The sequence below is a fragment of the Pongo pygmaeus genome, chromosome 8 (genome assembly GCF_028885625.2).
Source record: "Pongo pygmaeus isolate AG05252 chromosome 8, NHGRI_mPonPyg2-v2.0_pri, whole genome shotgun sequence".
Lineage (NCBI taxonomy): Eukaryota > Metazoa > Chordata > Mammalia > Primates > Hominidae > Pongo > Pongo pygmaeus.
Genome location: NC_072381.2, coordinates 51,346,700 through 51,371,987, shown reverse-complemented (window position 1 = coordinate 51,371,987; position 25,288 = coordinate 51,346,700). Strand labels below are relative to the sequence as shown.

The 25,288-nt window shown below is 41.5% G+C and overlaps 1 protein-coding gene across 1 annotated transcript in view; it reads left to right on the top strand.

The window, feature by feature from the left end:
• LOC129044937 (insulin receptor-like) overlaps positions 1–25,288 on the top strand; it is a 292,218-nt gene that overhangs the window by 177,640 nt on the left and 89,290 nt on the right. Inside the window, 3 exon segments of the mRNA XM_063669850.1 lie at positions 10,821–10,953; positions 19,640–19,769; positions 23,404–23,493. Of these exon segments, the coding sequence (XP_063525920.1) occupies positions 10,821–10,953; positions 19,640–19,769; positions 23,404–23,493 (353 nt within the window).

Below are 25,288 nucleotides of genomic sequence, written 5' to 3'. Positions count from 1 at the left end.
TTTTAATGCAAGAGAGCACCTTACGTTATCCCTAAGCTAGTTTGGTGATTACATTATTTGTCTTGGAAACAGATAAGGGGAAGTAGTGTCCAGGAATCCTACAGCTGGAAGTGATCTTTAAAATCTTTAGTTCTAACCCTAAAATTAGAAATTGGCCAGGTTTAGTGGCTCATGCCTGTAATCCTAACACTTTGGGAGGCCAAGAAGGGAGGATTGCTTGAGCCTAGGCATATGAGACTAGCCTGGGCGACGTAGGGAGACCCCATATTTACAAAAAATAAAAATAAACCTGGAACTAGCGTGAACCTGTAGTCCCAGCTACAAAGGTGGCAGAGGCAGGAGGATCCCTTGATCCTAGGAGGTTGAGGCTGTAATGAGCCATGTTTACAGCACTGCAATTCAGCCTGGATGACAGAGTGAGACCATCTCAAAAATCATAATAATAATAATATAAACCAAGTATCCTGACTTCCATTCTTGATGGCAAGTTCGAAGAAATAAGCTCATATCAGAGCCTCCCACTTTCCTCTAGTCTAATGCAGACAGGGGTTGTTTGCTTGGTTTTTGATTGGTAGGGAATTATTTTCTTGGCAGGTATTAGAAAACTAGAAAAGGCACATTTTATGGGGTTGTTGATTGTAATCTGATGAAAGCTCTCTGTGACTGCTTGCTGAGATAAAGGATTTGTTTTTGTAGGTAGGTACAGAGGAGAGCAGCAGCTTGTTGGTATTAGATATCAGGGGAGTTTTTGCTGTATTTTTCTAGGAAGTAAAGAGTTGTTTGGGAGGGTAAAGGTGGGGATCATTGAAAGAGGTTCGGAGGTATAGGGAGACGGGGGAGGTTGCCGAGTCAGCTGGCAGGGCAGGGACAGCTGTGTAGTAGGAGGAAGAGAAGGAAATGCATAGCCAACAATCTCTGGCTAAGGAAGGAATGGAGATGGTGAGGAGGCAGTGGGTGAGGTTGATGGTTTGCTGAAGATAATTAGGGAGGGGTAGAGAGTGGCAAGGGAATGGGAGTGAGACAAAGAGTAAGTATAAAAGAAAAGAACTTCATCAGGATGGAAGAATTGGAGAAGGTCACAGAAGGTCATCTGTCCATTCTGAGAGAGTTAAGGGTGGCAGCTTGAGGGTGACACCACGAGACATCAGCTACAATGGTCTGGAGGAAAAGCGTGAACTGGTAGTATAGACAAAAGCAGGGCATTTAGAAGTACGTGAGAATGGTTAGTAGGGACATAAGTAGACAGAGTTTAAATACTGGGGTGACTGTGTAAAGGCCTGCTGTAAATAAAAGGTATACAGGGTTATTGTTCTTTTTCAGGAATATGGGTAAGTTTAAAGGAAGTGGGGGAGAGTACTTGCGACTTCAGGAGGAGGCAGAGGAGCTAGGCTGGTCGTCTGATGGGCACAGTTTTATCCTGGAGCAATGAACCCAGTGGGGAGGATTCTGCAGATGGACCGTGGTTGGGGTACTATAGACAACCAGGTAAGGTCCTGTCCACCGAGGTTGTAGAGTTTGAGGGGTTAGGTTCTTAACGAGAACTGACTGTCCGGCTAGGATGTCTTTATATGGCTGGGTATCTGGAGTAGGTGAAAGGAAATTGGCAGTTTAGCAGACTTCCTCTCTAGCCTGTTGAAGGACTGGAAGATAATCACCAAGAGGGGTGGTGTCTGAAATAAGGTTGGGCCCCAGCAGAAAGATGCAGCCATATAAGAGTTCAAATGGACTGTACCCGGTGGGTTCCCAGGGTGTGGCTCGAATTCGGAGGAGTGCAAGGGGTAGGAGAGTGGTCCAGTCTTTTTTAAGCTGGAGGGTAAGTTTAGTAAGGTGTGTTTTTAAAAGGCCATTGGCTTTTTCTACTTTTCCAGAGGACTGAGGGTGATATGGGGCATGAAGATTCCATTGAATACCGAGGGCTTGGGAAACTGCTTGAGTGATTTGGCTGATGAAGACCAGCCCATTATAAGACTGTATGGAAGTAGGGAGACCAAACCGGGGGATTATGTCTGTTAGAAGAAGGAAATAACTGCAGTGGCCTTTTCAGACCCCGTGGGAAAAGCCTCAGCCCATCTGGTGAAGGTGTTGACCCAAACCAGGAGGTATTTGAGTTTCCAGACACGGGGCATATGAGTAGAGTCAATCTGCCAATCTCGAGCAGGGATAAATTGTCGTGCTTGATGCGTAAGGAAAGGAGGAGGTTTGAGAAAGCCTTGATGGGGTAGTAGAGTGGCATATAGCCCATTGAGAGGTGATTGTTTTAAGGATGGATTTCCAGGCTGGAAAAGAAATGAGAGGTTCTAAAAGGTGAGTTAAAGGTTTATATCCTACATGGAAGTGGTCATGAAAGGAGGAGAGGATAGAGTAAGCTTGAGAGGCAGGGAGAAGGAGCTTTCCATGATCTAAAAACCAGTTGCCTTGAGTGGGAAGTGACTGGTAGGTTAAGGTTTCAGAAGAAGAGTAATAGGAGTGATAGATGAGAAGGAGAAATATTGGCCACTGGGAGCAGATACTGGGGAGTTTGCTGTTTCTTTGGCTGTTTTATTGGCATAGGTGTTTCCTTGGGCAATGGGATCAGAGTTTTTTTGGTGTCCTGTGCAGTGGATTACTCTGGCTTTGGCTGGAAGGAGGGCAGCTTTAAGGAGGGCTTTATTAAGGGGGCATTGATAATAGAGGATCCTTGTGTAATGAGAAAACCTCTTTCTGCCCAGATGACAGGGTGGTGGTGGAGGATGTGAAGGGCGTATTTAGAGTCAGTATAGATATTAACATGCAGTCCTTTGCCAAGAGTTAGGGCACGAGTTAGTGCTATTAATTCAGCTTGTTGAGAGGTTGTAAATGGGGAGAGTGCAGCAGTTTCAATGATAGATGAGTGAGACACAATGGCCTATCCAGCTTTTCCTGGTGTTAATCAACTGGTTTTTGAAGAACTGCCATCAATAAACCAAGTGTGGTCTGGGTCAGGGACAGGAAAAAGGGAAATATGGGGAAAAGGAGAGGAGGCTATGTGGATTAAGGAAATATAGTCATGTGGATTAGGATTTGTAGTGGGTAGTAAGTGAGAGGCCGGGTTGAAGTCCTGTCCAAAGGCAATGGTCCCCATGGGATTTTCAATAAAGAGTCAATAGAGCTGGAGGAGGCGGGGAGCCGAGAGTATGTGTTTTATGTGTGAAGAGGAAACTAAGTCTTGGAGGTTGTAAGAGCTACAAAAGGTGAGTAGGACATAGCCTGTGATTTTGAGAGACTCTAAGAGTATAAGGGCTGTGGCTGCTGTGGCATGCAGGCATGACAGCCAGCCCAGGACTGTAAGATTAAGCTGTTTGAATAGAAAGGCTACTGGTCACAGGCCTGGTTCCTGAGCAAGAATTCCTACAGCGCAGCCCTGCGTTTTTGCTGTGTGGAGGAAGGAGGGTTGGGAGGAGTCCGGAAGCGCTGAGTAGGGGTTGTCTCCAGGGCCTTTTTTAGAGTAAAAGGAGGGGCGAGGGAAGGATTTAGGATCTGTGGGTTCAGCTTAGTTTCCTTTTGTGAGTTTATAGAGTGGTTTGGTTAGGATGGCAAAACCTGGTATCCAAAGGCAGTAGTATCCAACAACGCCTAAGAAGGAGAGGAGTAGTTGTTTGGTGGTGGGGATTGGAATTTGGGAGATTAGCTGAATACGGTCTGCTGGAAGTGCACACCTATGTTGATGGAGGATTATACCAAGACAAGTAGAAATTTGAGCTTTGGAGGGGAATACTCTGTACCCCTTGGAGTAGAGGTGTTGAAGAAGCAGGATAGTGTCTTGCTGGGAAGATTGGTAAGAGGGGCTGCAAAGAAGAAGGTCATCCACATATTGAATGAGATGGGAAACAAATAGACGAAAAGAAAGCAGGTCATGGGAGAGGGCCTGGCTAAAGTAGTGTGGGCTGTCTCTGAAACCTTAGGGCAGGACGGTCCAGGTGAGTTGTTGGGACTGGTGGGTGTCAGGGTCAGTCCAAGTAAAGGCAAAAAGGGGCTGGGAAGAGGGATGTAAGGAGATGGTAAAGAAGGCATCGTTGAGGTCAATAACAGAATAATGAGTTGTGGAAGAGGGTATTGAGGATAGGAGAGTATAAGGGTTAGGCACGACAGGATGAATGGGGAGGACAATCTGATTGATGAAATGAAGGTCTTGGACTAGCCTGTAGGATTTATCTGGTTTTTGAATAGGTAAGATGGGAGAGTTGTAAGAGGAGTTGGTAGGGACTAAGAGGCCATGCTGTAGTAGACACGTAATAACAAGCTTTAGGCCCCTTAAAGCCTGTTGTGGGATGGGGTATTGGCATTGAGCAGGATAAGGGTGGCCATGTTTCAATGGGATGATAAGGGGTGAATGATCAGTTGCAAGCGAAGGAGTGGAGGTATCCCATACTTTAGGGTTAAGGTGGGGAGATGAAAGGAGAGGTTGCGAGGGAGGTTTGGAATTGGATAAAAGGGTAGCTCTGAGATGTGGCTGTAGTCCAGGAATAGTCAGGGAGGAGGATAATTAGTTAAAATATCTTGGTCTAATAAGGGGACTGGGCAGGTGGGGATAACTAGGAAGGAGCGCATAAAGGAGTGTTGCCTGATTTGGCACCAGAGTTGGGGAGTTTTAAGGGGTTTAGAAGCTTGGCCGTCAATACGCACAACAGTTATGGGGGCAAGGGAAACAGGCCCTTGAAAAGAAGGTAATGTGGAGTGGGTAGCCCCTGTATCGATTAAGAAAGGGACGGACTTACTCTCCACTGTAAGAGTTACCCGAAGCTCGGCGTCTGTGATGGTCCAGGGGGCCTCCGAGATGTTCGGGCAACATCAGTCTTCAGCCGCCAAGCCGAGGAGATCTGGGAAGGAGTCGATCATTTCGGGTTTGAGCTCCAGGAGTTCCAGGATTGGTGATGAGAGTCAGACAGTCTGATTTCCAGTTAGGGCCCACACAGGGGCATGGCTTAGAAGGAATCCTGGGCCGTGGGCATTCCTTGGCCCAGTGACCAGGTTTTTGACATTTGAAGCAAGGTCCCGGAGGGGCAGTTAAACGCTGCGGTTTGTACGCCTTGAAGTTTTTGCAGGTAGGCGGTGCTGCTGGGGTTTGTTTTACGGTGGAGGCAAGCATTTGTAATTCTGAAATGCGAGCTGCCGCCTGGCAGCCTCTTCCCTATTGAACACCTTGAAGGCAGAGTTGATTAATTCCTGTTGTAGGGTTTGAGGGCCAGACTCTAATTTTTGAAGTTTCTTTCTAATGTTAGGAGTTGACTGGGTAATAAAATGCATGTTAAGAATAAGGCGGCCTTCTGGCCCTTCAGGGTTTAGTGCTGTATATCGCCTGAGGGTGGCAGCTAGATGGGCCATAAACTGAGCTGGATTTTCACCTTTGTTCTCAGTGGTCTCCTTTAGTTTGTCATAATTCATGGCTTTATATGCAGATTTCTGAAGCCCTTGAACTAAACAAGAGATCATGTAGTCCTGTCTGGCTATGCCTTGGGCCCCTGCCTGGTAGGTCCTTTGGGGCCTTCACGGGGTACTGCCCTAGTGCCTGGCCTTGGAGGCCAGGCTCAAGGCGCCAGCAGTCATCAGCATAAGATTGAGCTAGGGTCCAAAGTGAAGATGACATTTAAGTCATTCCAAGTGGGATTATAGGACTGTGTTAAGTATTGGAATTCTTGTATATATTTGGGTGGGGTCTGACGGAAAAGAGCCTGAGTGCTGACTGATTTGGGAAAGGTCAGACATAGAGAAAGGGATGTGAACCTGGACTTTTCCTTCGGCTCCTGCCACCTCTCAAAGGGGAAATTGCTGGGCAGGGGCATGAGGGTCGGCTTCAGGGCCAAACTGTAAGCCAGAGCAGGTGTGAGGAGGGATGGTAATGGGAGGGGCATAAGGGGGTGGCTTGTGGGTAGAACTCGGTTCTGAGGGGGAATTAGGGCCAGGTTCGGATAGGTGGGTGGCGGGGGGAAAGATTGGAGGGGTTAACAGACAAAGAGGAGTCAGCATCCCCAGTGGAAGAAGGAGAGGTAGATGGAAGGGAGATAAGGAAAATTGGGGATGGACCACATTGGGAGCAGAGACTAGAGAGAGATTGTAGGGTAAAAAATGCCTGGTCGTAGGGTACCTCAGACCATTTGCCCATTTTGCGACAGAAGTTGTCTAAGTCCCACAAAATAGCGAAATTGAAAGTGCTGTTTTCTGTCCGCTGAGAGCCATTGTCTAATTTATATTGGGGCCAGGCCGTGTTACAGAAAAAAAATATAGATGTTTAGGCTTTAGATTGGGTGAAAGCTAAGAGGTTTGAGGTTTTTGAGGACACAAGCCAGTGGGGAAGATGGAGGGTGGGAGGTTGCCCATGATAGAACTGGGAAAGTTTGAGGGGAAAGAAAGAGACAAGGAAAAGAGCAACCACTAGTATTCTCAGTGGGCATCCCCAATGGAGGTCCCAGGTTGTGTGGCTGGCAACTGCCCAAGGCTGGCATCCCCAGCATTCACCAAACACCGAGGGAAGACTGTCTTCCCAAGAAGAGTCTGTGACCAATGTTGGATTTTGGAAACACGGATAAGAGGAAGGTCCCTTGTCTCAATTTTGAGGAGAGAAAAAGAGGGAGAGAGATGAGGAGAGACCGAGGCAGCTTACCCGATCCGTAGACAGAGGTGGGAGTGTTCGTGGGGGCTGGTCTGAGGTCGAGGGAAGTCTCTTTGATGGAAGAGTGCGGGGAGGATAGGGGAGAGGTCTCCCGGGGAGAGTTCCCCTATCCCGGGCTTTCGGCACCAAATGTTATGCATGCGTCCAATTGAAGAGACAACCTGAACAGGCTAAGTGTGAGCCACAAGGCTGTTTATTCACCCGCGTGTGAGTGAGCTGAGTATGATAAGGGAGTCAGCAGAGGGTGGTGGGATTGGAGATGGTTTTATAGGTTGGGGTAGGCAGTGGAAAGTTACAGTTAGGGGCCGGTTTTTGCAGGTAGGGGAAGAATGTCACAAGGTACGTTATCACGAGGTCACAGAGCGCAGTGTCACAGGTTGACTGATCAGTTAGGGTAGAGCCTGTTACAATGGTAAAATGCCACAAGGTTGGCTAATCAGCTAAGACAGGTACTAGCCGTTTTTCTTCTTTTGTGATTTTCCTGTTGTCCCAGACTTTCTGGCTGCAGGACACCTTCTGGATGTGTACGTGTGGGTCACAGGGGTCATGATGGCTTGACCATGGCACAGCCTACTCAGGGGACCTTACAATTTGGTCATAAAATTCCTAGATCTGCCACTTCTTCTTACCAGTCATGGGATCATGGTTTTCTCAAGTGTAAGTGGGAACGATCATTGCTTGCATGGCTTTAGAACACTTTGCTAAGGATCACATGAGATACTGCATGTGAAAACATGAAAAACATTTGGCTCTATATGTTCCAGTGAGTACCTAAGGGCTATCACTTATACTCTTAAGAAGAAAAATTGTGCATGTCTCTAGGGATATTTGTGTGTGTGTGTGTTGTTGTGGTTGAGATGGAGTTTCACTCTTGTTGCCCAGGCTGGAGTGCAATGGCGTGATCTTGGCTCTGCAACCTCCGCCTCCCCAGTTCAGGCGATTCTCCTGCCTCAGCCTCCCAGGTAGCTGGGATTACAGGAATGTGCCACCATGCCCAACTAATTTTTTTTTTTTAGTAGAGATGGGGTTTCTCCGTTTTAGTCAGGCTGGTCCCAAACTCCTGACCTCAGGTGATCCTCCTGCCTCGGCCTCCCAAAGTGCTGGGATTACAGGGGTGAGCTGCCACACCTGGCCTCTAGGGATTTTTTTTTTTTTTAAGGACAGTATGTATGCAAAAATATGAAGGCCTTAAGAGAAAATGTAGTTTGTTTCTAAACTGTCCTAAAGTCAGCTATTTTATGGTGTTTTCTCTGGAAAACAACCAGGAAGGCCGTAATCTCTCCTCCTTATAAGTGAGAAGCCACTTCCAACAAGTGGCTCTTATTGGAAGATAATCTTAACAATTCAGGATTCAGATAGCTTTATTAGAAGATTGCCTAAAGTGTGACCAGGTTTTTGCTTTTAAAATAAAACCTTTTCTTTTATTCTTTTATTCTTTTATTTTTATTTTATTTATTCTTTTATGCTTTTATTCTACAAGTATTAATGTAATTAAACAAACTTAAATAGCATATTGCTTGTTCCATGCCAGGCAGTGTTCTGAGTGTTTTATCAGCATTAACTTGTGCAGTCCTCCTACTAACCCTTGAGGAAGGTAGGACTATTCCCCCTATTTGACAGAGGAAGGCACCAAGGCTGCCTAGGGCTGAACCCCCAGACCTAACTACAGTCTGAGCTGTGATGACCGAGGTAGTGAGGCCTCCTGTCCCTGAGATTCTGGTGAGGGAGCCAGACAGGCAGATAAGCAAGTGCAAGAAAGTGCTGAGGGCTGTGAGATGTGCGGAGGCATTCTAGGACACCTCCCTCTATGGTCACTTCTCTGCCATGTTTAGTGCTAACAGTGAATTGTAGAATACAGTACTTTAGTTTTATTCCATGCAAGTCTACAGCTCCAGTTAGTGAAATGGATCATACACACAGAAGATACGGACATCAAAAGTTGAAGAAAAGTGAGTGCCCTTGTAGTTTTCCTGCTTGCTGCCTTCTGCTCCCTCGGGTTGAGAGTTTCTTCATTCAACAAAGGAGCATCAAGAGAAACAAGTTCTGCAGTTACCCATATTTACCTGTCACAAAACCTGCTTTGCAAGGCTGACATCAGCTAAAACCCAGTGTCTTTTGATAGAAGGAAAAGACTAGTCTTTTTGAACCTTTGGGACTATGCTATAACCAATAAGTCATTGATTTATTGTTGAGAGATTCTTCTTCCCACTTATGGCAACTGTATATAAACAGTTACGAGTATACCTAATGATGGGAAGATTTGTAACATGCTCATTTTCATCAACTGGGTAACTCACCCTAAAGTCCTGAAACAGGGTCATACTCAGTTTTACATTCTCATCATTCATCAATGAAAAGAGTCATTTAGAGCTAAGAAGTCTACAGAATGATTTAAAATCCCTTTTGTGGTTAGCAAAAATAGTTTGTATACATAGCATGTTTTTCTTTTTGAAATGGAGATACCAAATGAAAGCAAACCACTGTTGCCTGAGTTGTCCTTCTGGCTGAACTGTGAAGGTTTGTGGCAGATATTTTCAATTAGAAGCACCATTATAGTTTGAAGGAGGCCTCCTACCTGGGAACGTGAGAGGTGGCAAAGTGATGGCACTCAGAGAACAGTAATGAAGATGAGAAAGGAAGACATACCCAAGAGTAACCCATGCTCAGCTACTTCGCTGTTTTCCTCTTTCTTGCTAGATTTTGCCTGAAACCTTTTCTGATAGCATCTCTCCTAGAGGGTGGCTGTCAGATACAAGGAATCACGGCCTTGGATTTTGTGTGATCGTAGTGTCAGAGATCTTATATTCGAAGATCACCTGGGATACTTTCTTCTAAACTCTGTGTGTTGTTGTAAAGTCCCACATTTATTTAATGTTGGTGTAATGAAAAGTGTCCATTTCATAAAATAACTATAACCAATTGGTAATGGAAATCAAATGATATTGACTGTGTTAACATACAAATAGGAAGAAGCATGCCTCATATTTTATCACTATTTGATAGGAATGGAATTAATAGTTCATTTTAACAGTTCTGTAACGTTCTTTAGGAAGTCTGTAAATATGCTGCCTCCTGCCAGGCCATCAGCCCTCTCTGCTGCCCCTAGCTCAGGAATGCCCAGACCGCCTGCCATTGCCTGTGCTTGGGTTCTCATCAGTAGACACATCACGGCTCACTCATCCTGGGTCTCAAAATCCAACTCTGTGGCCTCTGATTTCCCTCCTTTCTCCCATAGCGCTCTAAGACTGGAAGGGCCTGGCTTCTTCGAGCTCTCTCCACACAGGGCCTGTGGTAAAACTCTGTTATCTAGTCCTCCAGGCTTGGGTCCTGCCATAGTTAAAAGGGCTAAAGGAATTTTTAAAAATCCCTTTCCCTCCGTGATAATGTCTCATTTTAAGACTGCTTTAAAGTTTTAAGATTCTAAGCTGGCCAGTGGCCTATTTATTCTAAGCATCACTGGTCCTCCGTCCGAGGGCATGAAGCCTCATGGTTCAGTCTGAGAGGTAAAAGGCTGTAAGGAGCCATGATTTAAGAGGAAAATAAAACATGTCAGTCTAATAATTATAATTTATCCTCATTATTATGTCAACATCCTCCTTATGGTTCATCTATAAAAGGACTATATTTCCTTTTGTACTATAAATTTGAATTCTTCATTACACTTATAAGAAATTCAGACAGAATCCCAGCCCCAGAAAGTGATGGGAGGTGCCGCTACTAAATGCTGACACAGATTGTTAGAGGAGTGGTCACTGGGGTTCTAGTAAGTGTCACCTTCTTGATGCAAAGTATACAGGGTTCTTTTTGCTAAAATGCAAACAGACATTAATAAGTTAACATCAAACATTGGTGAGACCTCAATGGTTTTGGTCAAGGGCAGTTAATGCAGGGAAACTTGGTAGGCCTCGAAGTCTTACAGTAGAGTGATATCAAAGCATAACCAGAAGTTGGAACTGCCCCAGTAACACGTTTTGCAGATAGATGCGTAGCTGATTTAGTTCATGTATTTTAAAAGTTGTATGGGCCTAGAATTATTTTAATAGATCTTATATAACCTATCATTTAAAAACAATTCCATTTTGGCCATAAGGTGAAAGTATTGATAATTATACTGCTTGTGTTCTTTTATTTGTTCTTTAGTAGAGAAAAAGAATTATAAAACAGTTTAACCATTTAACTTTTTTAACTGAAATAGATGTTCATTTGGATTTGGAAGACTGCCTGGCAAAATTTATGAAGACAGAAGAAGCCATTATATACTCATATGGATTTGCCACCATAGCCAGTGCTATTCCTGCTTACTCTAAAAGAGGGGACATTGTGTTTGTGTAAGTAAACTTTGCCTAGTTTTCTGATAGCAGTTCCTTTGAAATAATACTGACTGTCTTACAGAAATACTTCATTAGAAGTTATCTGCATAAAATAATGCTGCTTTTTGTTTTTCAAGAAATAGTAACCTCACCAAAGTTTTCAAAATTTGTGAAACTTTCACTTAAAAGATGCTTAATGGTGTCTATAGTCATTTATCTGCCATGATAATTATTTATTGATGTCCAGATGAGGACAGCTATCTGCCTTCTTTGTGCAGCTCTGTGGCTGTGTGGTATCCTAGTCTGTGGTCACCACCTCACATTGTCACTCAGACTGCCTGGCAAAGTCTCTCCATGTCTCATCACCCATTCACCCCGTCACCTGGTCTCAGCCGATCTTGCTTCCTACCTTATTAAGGATAGAGGAGCCATGACTTGGACACTTCTTTGACTACCCACAAGTGGATCTTCACACTCACGTGCCTGTCCTGAATGCATGCTACCGAGGTTTACTGTGAAGGGCAGAGTACAGCCAAGCAAGGGCTGGCAGGCCCCAGGCAGCTGATTAAGCCAGTCAGAAGTATCTGCCGCCCCAAGCCAAGCCCTGTCATCCTATGAGTGGACTAAAATTTGGTCTCAAATTGACTTTAATTTCCTCTTCTTTCTTTCTTTTTTTTTTTTTTTTTTTTTTTTTTTGAGATGGAGTCTCACTTTGTCACCCGGGCTGGAGTGCAATGGCGCAATCTTGGCTCACTGCAACCTCCGCCTCCCAAGTTCAAGCAATTCTCTTGCTTCCGTCTCCCGAGTAGCTGGGATTACAGGCATGTGCCACCATGCCGGGCTAATTTTTTGTATTTTCAGTAGAGGTGGGGTTTTACCATGTTGGCCAGGCTGGTCTCGAACTCCTGACCTCAGGTGACCCACCTGCCTTGGCCTCCCAAAGTGCTAGGATTACAGGCGTGAGCCACCGCGCCTGGCCTTTTTTTATTTTTATTTTTTAATTTTTTTTTATTTTGAGATGGAGTTTCACTCTTGTCGCCCAGGCTGAAGTACAGTGGAGTGATCTCGGCTCACTGCAAGCTCCACCTCCCGGGTTCAAGCAATTCTCCTACCTCAGCCTCCCGAGTAGCTAGGACCACAAGAACCCGCCACCAAACCTAGCTAATTTTTTGTATTTTTAGTAGAGATAGGGTTTCACCATGTTGGCCAGGCTGGTCTTGAACTCCTGGGATTACAGGCGTGAGCCACTGCACCTGGCCTCCTCTTTTCCTTTTTAACATCATAGCCAGAGTAATCTTTTTAAAATGTAAATCCTATTTTGTCATATTTTATTTAATACGATTTAGAGCTTCTATTGTTCCTAAAGTGAAGACCCAGGTCCTTTGTATGATCTTGTGTGAGCTCTGCACCACTTTTTCAGGCTCATTTTGTACCATTTTCCCTGAGGTGTTTAAGCTGTAGCCTTGCCAGCCCTGTATGCTAGTATCCTTTCATCTTGGGGCCCGCACACATGCTCATTCTGACTAGAACGCTGTTCCTCCTCCCCTCTCCTCCTTAACCTTCTCATCCTTCACATACGTCACCTCTGCAGGGAAGCCGTCCCACACCTCTCAGAGCAGGTCAAGACCCCTGCTGCCTGTGGACAAAATCTTACAGCCAGAGAGAATTTATTGTTGTTTATCCATGCTCACACGAGCACTCAAACTGCCTGTCAAGGTCACCCTGCTTCAAGCCTCCCTCCAACACACAGACACACACACACACTCTCATACACACTCTGCTCTGCTCATTTGTTTCATACTTACTGTACTTTTCTTTTGTAGAACTTGTAACAGTTTATAATTTTATATCTGTGTGGTTATTTGCTTCTGTTTCTTGCTGGGAGCCCATTACTTAGAATAGTATTTATCATTTAGTAATGGTCAATAAACAGTAGTTCAGTAAATGAATGAAAGGAAGCTGGAGCTCAGAATAGGGGCCAGATAACTGTGTTGCAGAGCCTGGCATCCCTCAAGGCCTGCACTGGCCTCTTACTTACCACTCACCGTTGGAACGCTTGTGTGGCGACAGAACCTTCTATCATAATTACTACAGAGCTGACTCTACCTGGGGCTTCTGCAGTACATGTGACCCATTCCTTACTGTAGCCCTATAGCAGTCTAGGAGCACTACAGCAAATATCCTGGGTCTAAGTAGTATACTAATGTGACCATAAAAATGAATATTTTTATTAATTTTTGGCAAATAGTTTAAAAAATAATGTGAAAGACTCATCACTAACTGAAGCGCCATTGACTTAAACAGTGTTTCTAGGTTTTTAGTAAAAGCAGAGTTACAGACAGCTGCAGTGTCATTCAGTGTCACTTTATACACAAGCACCCCACTATAAATTCTTTTTAAGTCCAGAAAAAGTTGATGGTTATTGGTGAACTCCTATGCTTCCTTTGGTAAATACTACATTGTCTTTTTTTTTTTTAACTGCTAGGAAACATAGGCTAAATTCACTTCCATGTGTTATGCCCAATGTCTTAAAATTTCCATTTCCAGTGAGTTGCTAACCTGTTTATTCTGCTACATAATTTTAAATGTTCTACCTGAAATGTGTTTGAATGTAGGAGTGCTAGAGGTAAACATGGTGTTTGGTAAATTGATTTTGATAAATTTGTCAGGCATAGACACTGTCTGATGCTTCATTTCCTTCCTTTCAGTAAACACTGTTAATGCTTTGCCAATAGTGGGGCTCAGCACAGTGGTCATTCATGGACTTAAGTCTGTCCTATCACTCCACTAAGTCTGTGTTCATGCTGCTTCACAGATCTTTTTAAAATTAAACTTTTTACATTCAGATAATTGTAGATTCAAAAGCACTTGTAAGAAATAATATAGAAATCCTTTGTACTTTTTACTAAGTCTCTTCCAGTGAGGACCTCTTGCAGAACGAACAGTTTCACAGCCAGGATATTGACTTTGTCATTGTCAAGATGCAGAACATTTCTGTCACCACAAGGATCCTTCATGTTGCCACATCCACATAACTCCCACCTGCCCACTCCTTAACTCCTGGCAACCACTAATCTGTTCTGTTTGTTAATTTTGTCATTTTAAGAATTGTATACGAATGGAATCGTCCAGTAGGCAACACTTTGGGGTTGGCTTTTTTCATTTAGCATAATTCTCTGATGGTTCATCCAAGTTGTTGCTTGTATCCAGAGTTGGTTCCTTTTGATTGATGAGTATTACTCCATGGCATGAAGGTACCACCGTTACTGAAGTTATCTATTAAAGACATCTGAGCTGTTGCCAGCTTTGTGCTATTATATAAAAAAAAAAAGCTGCTCTAAACATTCATGTACATTCATGCTATGTGAGCATAAGTTTTTATTTCTGTGGAATACATGCCAAGGAATGCAGTTGCTATGTTTATAGTATTGCATAGTTTTTAAAGGAACTCCCAAACTATTTTCCAAAGTATCTATACCATTTTACGTTCCCATCAGCAAGATATGAATGATCAAGGTTCTCCACATCTTCAGAAACATTTGGTGTTGTCACTACTTTTTTAGCCAGTCTGATAGGTGTGTAGAAAAATTTATATTTTTCTGATGGCTAATGATGTTGAACATCCATTCATATGCATATTTGCCATCTCTTCAGTGAAATGTCTTTTGATGCCTTTTGTCCATTTTCTAGTTGTATGATTTGTTTTTATACTAATGAGTTTTGAGAGTTCTTTATACATTCTAGATCCTAGTTCTTTATCAGATATGTGGTTTGCGAATACAAATTTTGATATCCACGTATTCATTGCTAAAATATAGAAATGAAATGGATTTTTTGTGTGCTGAGCTTGTATCCTGCAACCTTGCCAAACTCACTTAATTAGCTCTAGGAACTGTTTTTCTAGATTGCTTAGGATTTTCCATGTGGACAGTCGTCATGTCATCCGTAAATAGTTTTATTTATTTTCTAATCTACTTACTTTTTATTCCCTTTTATTGCCTTATTGCACTGGCAAGAACTTCCAGGACTATGTTAAAAGTAGTAAGAGAAGACATTCTTGCCCTGTTCCTGATATTAGAAAGCATTTACTCTTTCACCAATAAGTATAATGTTAGGTGCAGATTTCTTACAGATGCTCTTTATTGCATTCACTTTCCTGCACCTCATCCTTTATTTCTGAGCGTTTTCATTGCAAATCAATGTGAATTTGGTTGGTCAACTACTTTTTCTGTATTGGTTGATGTGATCATGTGATTTTTCTTTTTTAGTCTGTTAATGTGGTGGATAACATTGATTTATTTTCAAACATTGAACCAGCCTTGCATACCTGAAATAAATACCACTTGGTTACGGGGTATAATTTTTTTTTATAAAAAGCTAAATTCGATTTGCCAATATTTTGTTAAGGATTTTGAATCTGTGTTCATGAGGGAGATTGTCCTATAATACACTTTTTTTGATACTTACTTTGGTTTTGGCAGCAGAATAACACTTCATAGAATCAATTGGGAAGTGTTCTATCTTCTATTTTGTGGAGCTATTTGTATATTAAAAGTAATAGAATTACTTTTAATTATTTAATTGTTTGGTAGAATTCTCCCATGAAACCATCTGGGCCTGGAGAGATTTCTTTTTTGCAAGTGTCTTAACTCTGAATTCAGTTTCCTTAGCAGTTATCAGGCTATTCAAATTTTCTGTCATATTGAGTGAATTGAGGTATTTTGTGTTTTTCAAGGAATTGGTCCATTTCTTAAAAGTTGTCAGATGTACATGTGTGGTGCTGTTCATGGTATTCCCTTATTATTCTGATGTCTGCAGAGTCCACAGTTATATACCTTGTTTCACTCCTGGTATTGGTAATTTGTGCCTTTTCTCCTGTTTTCTTTGTCAGTCTTGTTAGAAGTCTGTCAATTTTATTGATCTTTTGAAAGAATCAGCTCTTTGTTTCATTGGTTTTTCTCTATTGTATTTTTATTGTCAGTTCCATTGATTGATTTCTCCTATTATTTCCTGCCTTCTGCTCACTTTTGATTTATTTTGTTCTTTTTCTTGATTTGGAGGTAGGAGCTTAAATTATTAATTTGAAACTTTTTCTCTTTTCTTGAATGTTCATTTAGTGCTATGAGTTGCCCTCTCAACACTACTTTAGTTGTGTCTCACAAATTTTGATGTGTTGTGTTTTCATTTGTATTTAGTTCATTTTTGTTTTGTTTTAAGAAATAGGGTGTCACTATTTTGCTCTTGTTGGCCGTGAACTCCTGGGCTCAATGGATTCTTTTGCTTCAGCCTCCTGGGTAGTTGGGACTACAAAAACACACCACTGTGCCCAGCTTACACTTTCCCTTTGACCTATGGATTATTTAGAAGTGTATTGTTTACTTTTCAGGTGTTTAGGGACTTTAAATTTGTTGTAGTTTGGTTTACGACTAATACGGTAGTCTATTTTGGAATATCTTACATGGGCACTTAAAAAGTGTGTATTCTGATTCTGGAGTGTTCTATAAATGTCAAGTCTTTTTGGTTGATGGTGTTTTTGGGTTCTTCTATCTTGGTGATTTTCTGTCTAGTTCTTCTATCAGTTGTTGAAGGATAATGAAGTTTCCAACTGTAATTGTGGGTTTGTCTATTTCTTTCAGTTTTATCAGCGGTTGCATCTCAAATTGTTTAGCTTTTTTGTTTAGTGCGTATTTAGGATTACTAAGTTTTCTTGATGAATTGACCTTTTTGGCATTTCATAATGTTCTTCTCTGTCTCTGATAATTTTCCACTTTTTGTGTATGTGCTGCCAAAGCAAACACTCTGATAATTTTCTTTCTTCCTAAGTTTATTTTGTCAGATACCCTTTTTATTATTTTTTATATTACATAGTTGTGTGTATATATCTGTATTTTTTACTACCTATATTATTATATTTGTAGTGAGTTTCTTACAGACAGCATATAGTTGGGTCATATTATTTAATTTATTCTACCTGCCTGTCTTTAAATCATGTATTTGTACATTTACATTTAATGTAATTATTGATATAGTAGAGTTTAAGTCTGTTAAAACAAAGTCTGCCATTTCGCTTTTTGTTTCTTGTTTGTTCGTTTACTTTGTGTTTCTCTATTTTCTCTTTTCTGCCTTTCTGTGGGCTAACTGAACATGTTTTTAGAATTTACTTTTTCTTTGTACAGCTTTTTTTAGTCATTACTCTGAGAGTTACATTACACATATATTATAATAGACTACTGGTGTCATCATTGTACCAATTCAAGTGTAGAAACTTTTACCTTCCTTTACATTCCTTTATTTGCCTCATTTACATTATAATTGTTTTAAATATTTCCTGTACATACAGTGAGAACCACATCAGTGTTGTAATTTTTGCTTTAACTGTCCAAAATAATTTAGAAAACTCCAGAGGAGAAAAAAAGCCTAGTGTATTTCCCCATATTTTTTACTTACTGTGTTCCTTCCTCCTTCCTGATAATCTAACAGTCTTCTTTTATGGCTTTTTTCCTATTTAGAGGGCTTCCTTTGGCCATTTCTTTAGGGTAGGTCTGCTAGTGACAAATACTCTTCATTTTTCTTAACTGAGAATGGCTTGATTTCACCTTCATTCCTAAAGGATATTTTTGCTGTTATAGGATTCTGGGTTGACAGTTATTTTCTTTCAGCATTAGAAACACATTGTGATGCTTTTTTTCTGGTGTCTGGTTTCTGATGAAAAATCTCCCTTCATTCAAATTGTTTTTCTCTATGTATAAGGTGTCATTTTTCTCTGGCTGCTTTCAAGATTTTTTTTGTCATTTGTTTTCAGAAGTTATCTATGATGTGCCTTGGCAACTATTTGTTTGCATTTGCCCATATGGATTTTGCTCAGCTTCTTTAATCTGTAGATTTAAACCACTTGACAAATTTGGGAAGTTTTTAGCCATTATTTATTTGAATACTTTTTTAGCTCCCCGCCTCTTTCTCTTCTGGAATTCCAATGACACAAATGTTACGTCTTTTATTATAATCCCATGGGTCCCTGAGACTCTGTTCATCTCTTTCTAGTCTATTTTCTTTCTGTTGTGCTCAGTGAATAATTTCTTTTTTCTTTTTTCTTTTTTTTCTGTTTTTTTTTGAGACAGAGTCTCGCTCTGTCACCCAGGCTGGAGTGCAGTGGCACGATCTTGACTCACTGCAAGCTCCACCTCTCGGGTTCACACCATTCTCCTGCCTCAGCCTCCCGAGTAACTGGGACTACAGGCACCCACCACCACGCTCAGCTAATTTTTTTTTTTTTTTAGTAGAGTTGGGGTTTCACCATGTTAGCCAGGGTGGTTTCAATCTCCTGACCTCGTGATCCACCCGCCTCAGCCTCCCAAAGTGCTGGGATTACAGGCGTGGGCCACTGCGCCCGGCTGTCAGTGAATAATTTCTATTGCTTGTCTCAGTTCACTGAGACTCTGCCTCCATTCTGCTGCTGAGCCCATCCACTAAGCTTCTTATTTTAGTAATTTGGTTTTTCAGTTCTGATATCTCTGTAGGACTCTTCTTTGTATCTTCTGTTTCATCACTGAGGCTTTTTATTATTTCATTTGCTTCAGGTGTCTTCATGGTGGCTCATTAAAATATTTTTATTGTGGCTGCTCTAAAATTGTTGTAAGATCATCTTGATATCTCTGTCATCTCACTATTGGCATTTGTTGTTTCATTCTACTTGATATCTTCTGGTTCTTGATATAAGGGATATTTGATGGAAACCTAGACACTTTCATATTATGCTGCTGTAGTCCATGTCTAGTTTAAGCCATCTCTTTTATTTGGCTTTCTCTGACATGGTTCCAACAGGGGAAGGGGCTGGGGGACTGCTGCCTCATACTGCCAGGAGGAGGAACAATTCAGGGCCCCTACTCGGCCTTCATTGACATCATTGGGGGTTTCTTTGTTGCTGCTGGGTGATGGTAATAGTCCTGACTCTCCACTCGCCCTCCTATGACACTGCCCAGGAGGAGATGGGGAGGGTGCCCACTACTCCCAAGTGCAGGTGGAAGTTAGGGCTCTCCATGTGTTCTTTGCTGACACCACAGTGGGGGTGGAGGGGGTCCACTTGTTACCAACTGATAGGAATAAAAGGCTCAGCTTCCTACTTGGCCTTCCCTGACAACACCCTAGGAGGGGTGTCACCTTGTTACAGCCTCTCGAGGGTCAAAGTCTAGGTTCCCTGCTCAGCCTTTGCTGACATGGATGGGGCTGGGTACCCCTCATTTTTTTCTGTGGTGTTTGGCTACAGTAGAATAGTCATTATCTAAAAGTTTTCTATCTAGCTGGGCTGCCAGTATTACTTCTCAGGGCAAAATAATGGCAGAGTAATGTGTCAGTCAAATCAGAGATGCCACTGATGATGAGGCACACCAGTACTTTATGTTTCTTAAAAAGAGAAAAGTATGTGAATAAACTGATAGGTCATCCATAGTAAGATGCATGCTGATTTCAGAGAGATTAATATATAGTGAGAGTGTGCTTCTTGGAATAGATTAAATATGGTAGTTATGTGAAAAGGACTCGTGGATGAAGAGCAAACAATGATGTATAAATATTCAAACATGTTTTATTTTTTGCTATGCTCATGTTAACAATCAGTGATTGGTCAGCTTACAAAAACAAGCATTCCTTTTTGAGAATGTTGACAAGACCCTTTAAACCCAATTTGGTGGATCTCTTTTCCTTGCAGAGACAGAGCTGCCTGCTTTGCTATTCAGAAAGGATTACAGGCATCCCGTAGTGACATTAAGTTATTTAAGCATAATGACATGGCTGACCTCGAGCGACTACTAAAAGAACAAGAGATCGAAGATCAAAAGGTATGATTCTTTTGAAGAAAATTATACAGTTCTTTTGTACTTTCTAACCAGCTAAATTATATATGAAATGGTAATTTGTCATGAAAACTTGCCTGTGGATCACATTTGGATATTAAGGTGTTCCTGCTTATTAAATGTACTTCGTGTTGGAGAGCCAAGTCTGATTGTAATTGCCTTGTCATTGCCGTAATTACATATAGCAAATTGGAGGGAAGTAATCCAAGCAGCTTTCTAAGAGATCAAGAGAGGCTGAAAAACAGCATGTGCTTAGTGAGGTGGGGAGATGTCTACTCGGAGCTGGGCATAATGACACCAAAACTTGCTAGGCCTTTAATGACATGTACCTAGTGAATTCAGAATAGGCTTATTCATACCAGAATAAATCATGTATCAATTACATGAGGAAAGAATGGCAGCAAGCTTATTATATTAATATATGAACAAAGTGAAGCTCTTTCTCCCCATCCCACCTGTATCCTGCTCTGAGCAGCTGCTGCCTGTGGGAAATGACTGCCCCTAACATGGTCTCCTTCCAGCTTGCAGCCCTGTTTTCAGCTCTTTCCTCTCAAGAACCTAACATAACCCCAGGGGATGGTGGTTTGGAAGTAGCTCCTTGGTGTTCTGATTAGGGTGAAACAGAGGAAGTGTGTTCAGAGCATCGTTGTTAAAATTATAATTTATTTTCCCCTGATGACATGGGTAAGTAAAGTAGCTCAGGTCTGTGGTTCTGAGCAGGGCACCATTATGTGTGTCTTCATCTCAGACACAGTTTCAAGTGGACTTTGTCAGTGCAACTCATTCATAACTAGAATAAATGATAAAAATGCTCATCACATTTCTTAATTTTGTGTATTTTGTGTTAATTTTCAATTTTCCAAATATTTGCATTATTCATTTAGGATTCTGTCATCTTTGTTTAGGTGTCAGCCTAAGTGCATCACTTCATGAATATACACATTCTCATGATGAATATGCATGATCTTGCCATTTTATACTAAATCTGCTGTAGGCTAACATTTCACATTTACACAATTTAGAAAAATCTATAGGCAAAATCTGAAAACAGCCCATTCCACTGGTTAATTTCTTTCTACAAAGTATAAAAAGATGTTTCTTATGATGATGCAGTAATAGAAAGCTAGTCTGTATTCAGTAATAGAACTGCAGTCTGCTGCCATTTGTTTTGCCAAGTTAGTACTGTATAAATTTGGAAAACATCAGATTCAAGTTTTGTATGTGCTCTTTTTCTACAAGATCTGTAAGCCATAGAACTTTTTTTTAAATGAGCAACAAGAAGTAAAATTAAATATCTTGAAACTTATTTCTACTTTATAATTTTTACTTTTTTACTAATTTATATTTTTCTTGCTGAGAGCAGGCTTTCTAAGTAACTCTACATTTTGGTTTTTAGAAATATTCATTTTCAATTTCATTTTCACATAAATAATCTGGTCGTTAACACTTTGAATGTTTTCTTTGTCCATTTCCCAAGTGCTATGGTTCATGAATTGTTTTTTATCCCCTTTACTACAGGGTTCCCATAATGGTCAGTGGTTATGAACAGTAGTTCATAAAAGGAATACACATAACTATGAACAAGTGAAAAATAGCCTGGCCTCAATAATAATTAAGGAAATTAGGCTAGGAGTTTTGCCTGTTACATTAGGGCATGTTTTTGATAGTAATAGTCAGTGCCAACACAGGTGTAGTGAGACAAAGAGTGTTCCTATGACACTGGAAAGAGTTTAAATTGGCACTGCCTTTCTAGAAGGCAAATGGGCAGATACATTCCAGGATCCAAGTAATTCCATGCCCTTTGACCCATTCCTGTGGTGCTGTCTTTAAAAACTTACGAGAAATGATGTCACATATTGAAGGATATTCATATTGTGATATGAAAAAGCAAATGAGGGAAACAACTAAATCCAGCATTAAGGAAATAAGTAGTTTATAGTATACCCACAGGCAGTACGTCTCCATTAAAATCATGTAATCCGAAATAATTTAGAAATGCTCACAGCATAGTGTTTTTAAAATCAGGTCCTAAAACTACAGTAAAATCCTGATTCTGAACAAAGTAATTTATATGTTTATACAAGAAAGACAAAAATTATCACCATGTGGTATGATTAGCTAATTTATTTAATTGTTTTTTGTACTTTTCCATTTCCCAAGAATCCTACATTGAATATTTTTAAATCTAAGAAAATGTTTTTCCTTAAAGATAGGCAGAGGTAGCATGCCCTGTGTAGAAATTAGGGTGGCATCTCTTCATCAATCACTTCTAACATATTGCTAGCTCCCCAGCTTTCAGTTGTGAGTTGACAGAGTAAAGATGATTGAGCAACATCAGTGATGTATACTTTTTATTCCTCAACAAACTTTTTTTTTTAGTGCTACTGCTGTGGGTTGTAAAATACCCCTTAAAGCATTGCTCTGATACTTTCTAATTCTGATCATTTCTAATTGACCATTGGAGCAGAAGCTTAGAGGCAAGAAACCTCTGAGTAAGAAGGTAATGGCAAACTCTATCTGTGGATCTCAGTATTTTTTGCAGTCCACACACCTGAACCATGTACAGTTTCATACATGTGAGAGATTTATTAGTGACTTGCTCTGAGCAGAGTGTGTGAAGGTGTGTGTTTTTTGAAAAGAAGATCTCTGCCGGGCGCGGTGGCTCAAACCTGTAATCCCAGCAGTTTGAGAGGCCGAGATCAGTAATCAAGAGGTCAGGAGTTCAAGACCAGCCTGGCCAACATGGTGAAACCCCATCTCTACTAAAAATACAAAAATTAGCTGGGCGTGGTGGTAGGAGGTTGCAGTGAGCAGAGATAGCGCCACTGCACTCCCACCTGGGTGACAGTGAGACTCCGTCTCAAAAAAAAGAAAAGGAGACCTCTCTACCCCACCACCTGGGAACATCATTGGACAAGCTCATAGTCAAATTTTACTTGATCCAATAATACGTCAGTGGGGAGTGAGGAGGGAACAGGGTTGCTCCTTTTTTTGGGAGGTGAAGGAAAACGGTTTGAGTTTTTTAACTTTTTGTTAGGAAAAATGCCATCATATAAGAAGGAAACACAGTGGTATAGTGAAGCCCCCTGTACCCTTCTCCCAGCTTTGTTATCAGCATTACATCATTCTTGTGCCATCTGTTCCTCACCCCATCTTCATGATGATGACCTTCATTATAGTTGTTTTGGGTAAAATTGACAGACATTGAATCACATGAATGCAGCCATACAATTTTGACCAGTGATTATACCCATGTAACCCAGGAATGTCAGCCCCATTATGATATAAAACATTCCCATTTCTTTAGAAAGTCCCTTAGGCCTCTTCCCAGTTGGAGGTGGGAGGGTTTTGTTTGTATTTTAATATTCTCAGAGTGCCTAATTAGTTTGTGTGTGTGTGTGGGGTCACCTAGCTAATGCTGTGAGCTGAAAAACAAGTCTGAGAGAAGATAGCACTGTTGTTCATCTCAAAATAACCCATCACAAACACCGAGCTTTCAATTCATTCAGAATATTTTTTTAGGAATAGATCTTGTAAGGTGAAAGTGCTGGGGAATATGTAACAGATCTTTTCTTTAGAGTTACTGAAATGTAAGATGTCTGCTTTTTCTCTTGTAAAGAATCCTCGCAAGGCTCGTGTAACTCGGCGTTTCATTGTAGTAGAAGGATTGTATATGAATACTGGAACTATTTGTCCTCTTCCAGAATTGGTAAGCAACCATGTTCAGCCGTAATTTTAATATTTGGACTATTTGACAGATGTGCCTTTGGTTTATGACCGCTTTTAGTGTATAACATCTGCGTTGCTTTCACATTAGGCCTCATAAGCATGTTTTGCTCAGATTAGGGAAAAAGAACAACACTGAATGCCAGTGCTGGCCTTCAAAGAGTAATCAAGACTGCTCTGTTGCCCAGGTTGGAGTGCAGTGGTGTGAACACAGCTCACTGCAGCCTTACCCTCCTGGGCTCCAGTGATCCTTCCACCTTAGCTTTCTGAGTTAGCTGGGACTACAAGTACATGGCACCACACCTGGCTGATTTTTCCCTTTTTTGTGGAGTAGGGATCTCACTGTGTTACCCAGGCTATTCTCAAACTCTTGGGCTCAAGCGATCCTCCTGCCTCAGCCTGCGAAAGTGCTGGTATTACAGGTATTAGCCACCACACCTGGCCAAAACTTAGCTTTAGCTTTTTTTTTTTTTTTCAAGACAGAGTCTTGCCCTGTCGTCAGGCTGGAGTGCAGTGGCCATCTTGGCTCACTGCAGCCTCCTCCTCTGGGTTCAAGCAGTTCTCCTGCCTCAGCCTCCTGAATAGCTGGAACTATAGGCGTGTGCAACCACCCCCAGCTAATTTTTGTATTTTTAGTAGATGCGGGGTTTCACCATGTCGGCTAGGATGGTCTCAATCTCTTGACCTCGTGATCCGCCCGCCTGGGCCTCCCAAAATGCTGGGATTACAGGCATGAGCCACTGCGTCGGCCATACGTAGCTTTTAAGATCCAGCTTTATTTAGGCGAAATCAACGTATAAAGTACACCTACTTTAAGGGTAAAGTTTGATAAGTTTTGACAGATGTATATACATCTCTATCACCACAGTCATCACCACCACAGTCAAGATACAGAACATTTTTGTGTAAGACAATGTTTATCCAGAAAGAAAACTTTATCCAGAAAGCTTCCTGATGCCTCTTGGTGGTGCGTACCCATGTTGGCCCCAGACAGCCATTAATCTACTTTCTATTCCTGTAGATTAGTTTTACCTTTTGTAGAATTGCATATGAATGAAAGCATAGCTTGCTTTTTTGTTTTTTTTGTTTTTTTGTTTTTTGTTTTTTGTTTGAGATGGAGTTTCACTTTTGTTGCCTAGGCTGGAATGCAATGGCACGATCTCGGCTACCTCAACCTCTGGCTGCTGGGTTCAAGCGATTCTCCTGCCTCAGCCTCCCAGGTAGCTGGGATTACAAGCATGTGCCACCACGCCCGGCTAATTTTGTATTTTTAGTAGAGACGAGGTTTCTCCATGTTGGTCAGGCTGGTCTTGAACTCCCGACCTCAGGTGATCTGCCCTCCTTGGCCTCCCAAAGTGCTGGGATTACAGGCGTGAGCCACCACACATGGCCAAAACTTAGCTTTTTAATAGTGAAAGCAACATAACTGTTTTTAGAAACCATGACCATTGAGATTTCCTTTATTGAGGTGAAATTCACATAACACAGAATTAACCAATTTAAACTGTACAGGACAGTGACATTTATTGCATTTACCATGTGTGCAGCCATGAACTCTAGGTCAAAAACCTTTTCATGACTGGCAAAGAAGACCTCAAACCCATTAAACAGTCACTCCCCATTTTCTTCTCCCTGTAGCTCCCAGCAACCACCAATCTGCTTTCTGTCTCTATGGATTTCCCTTTTCTGGTTATTTCCTATAAATGGCATCATATAATATATGACCTTTTCTTTCTGGCTTCATTCACTTAATGTTTTTAAAGTTCATTAACATTGTA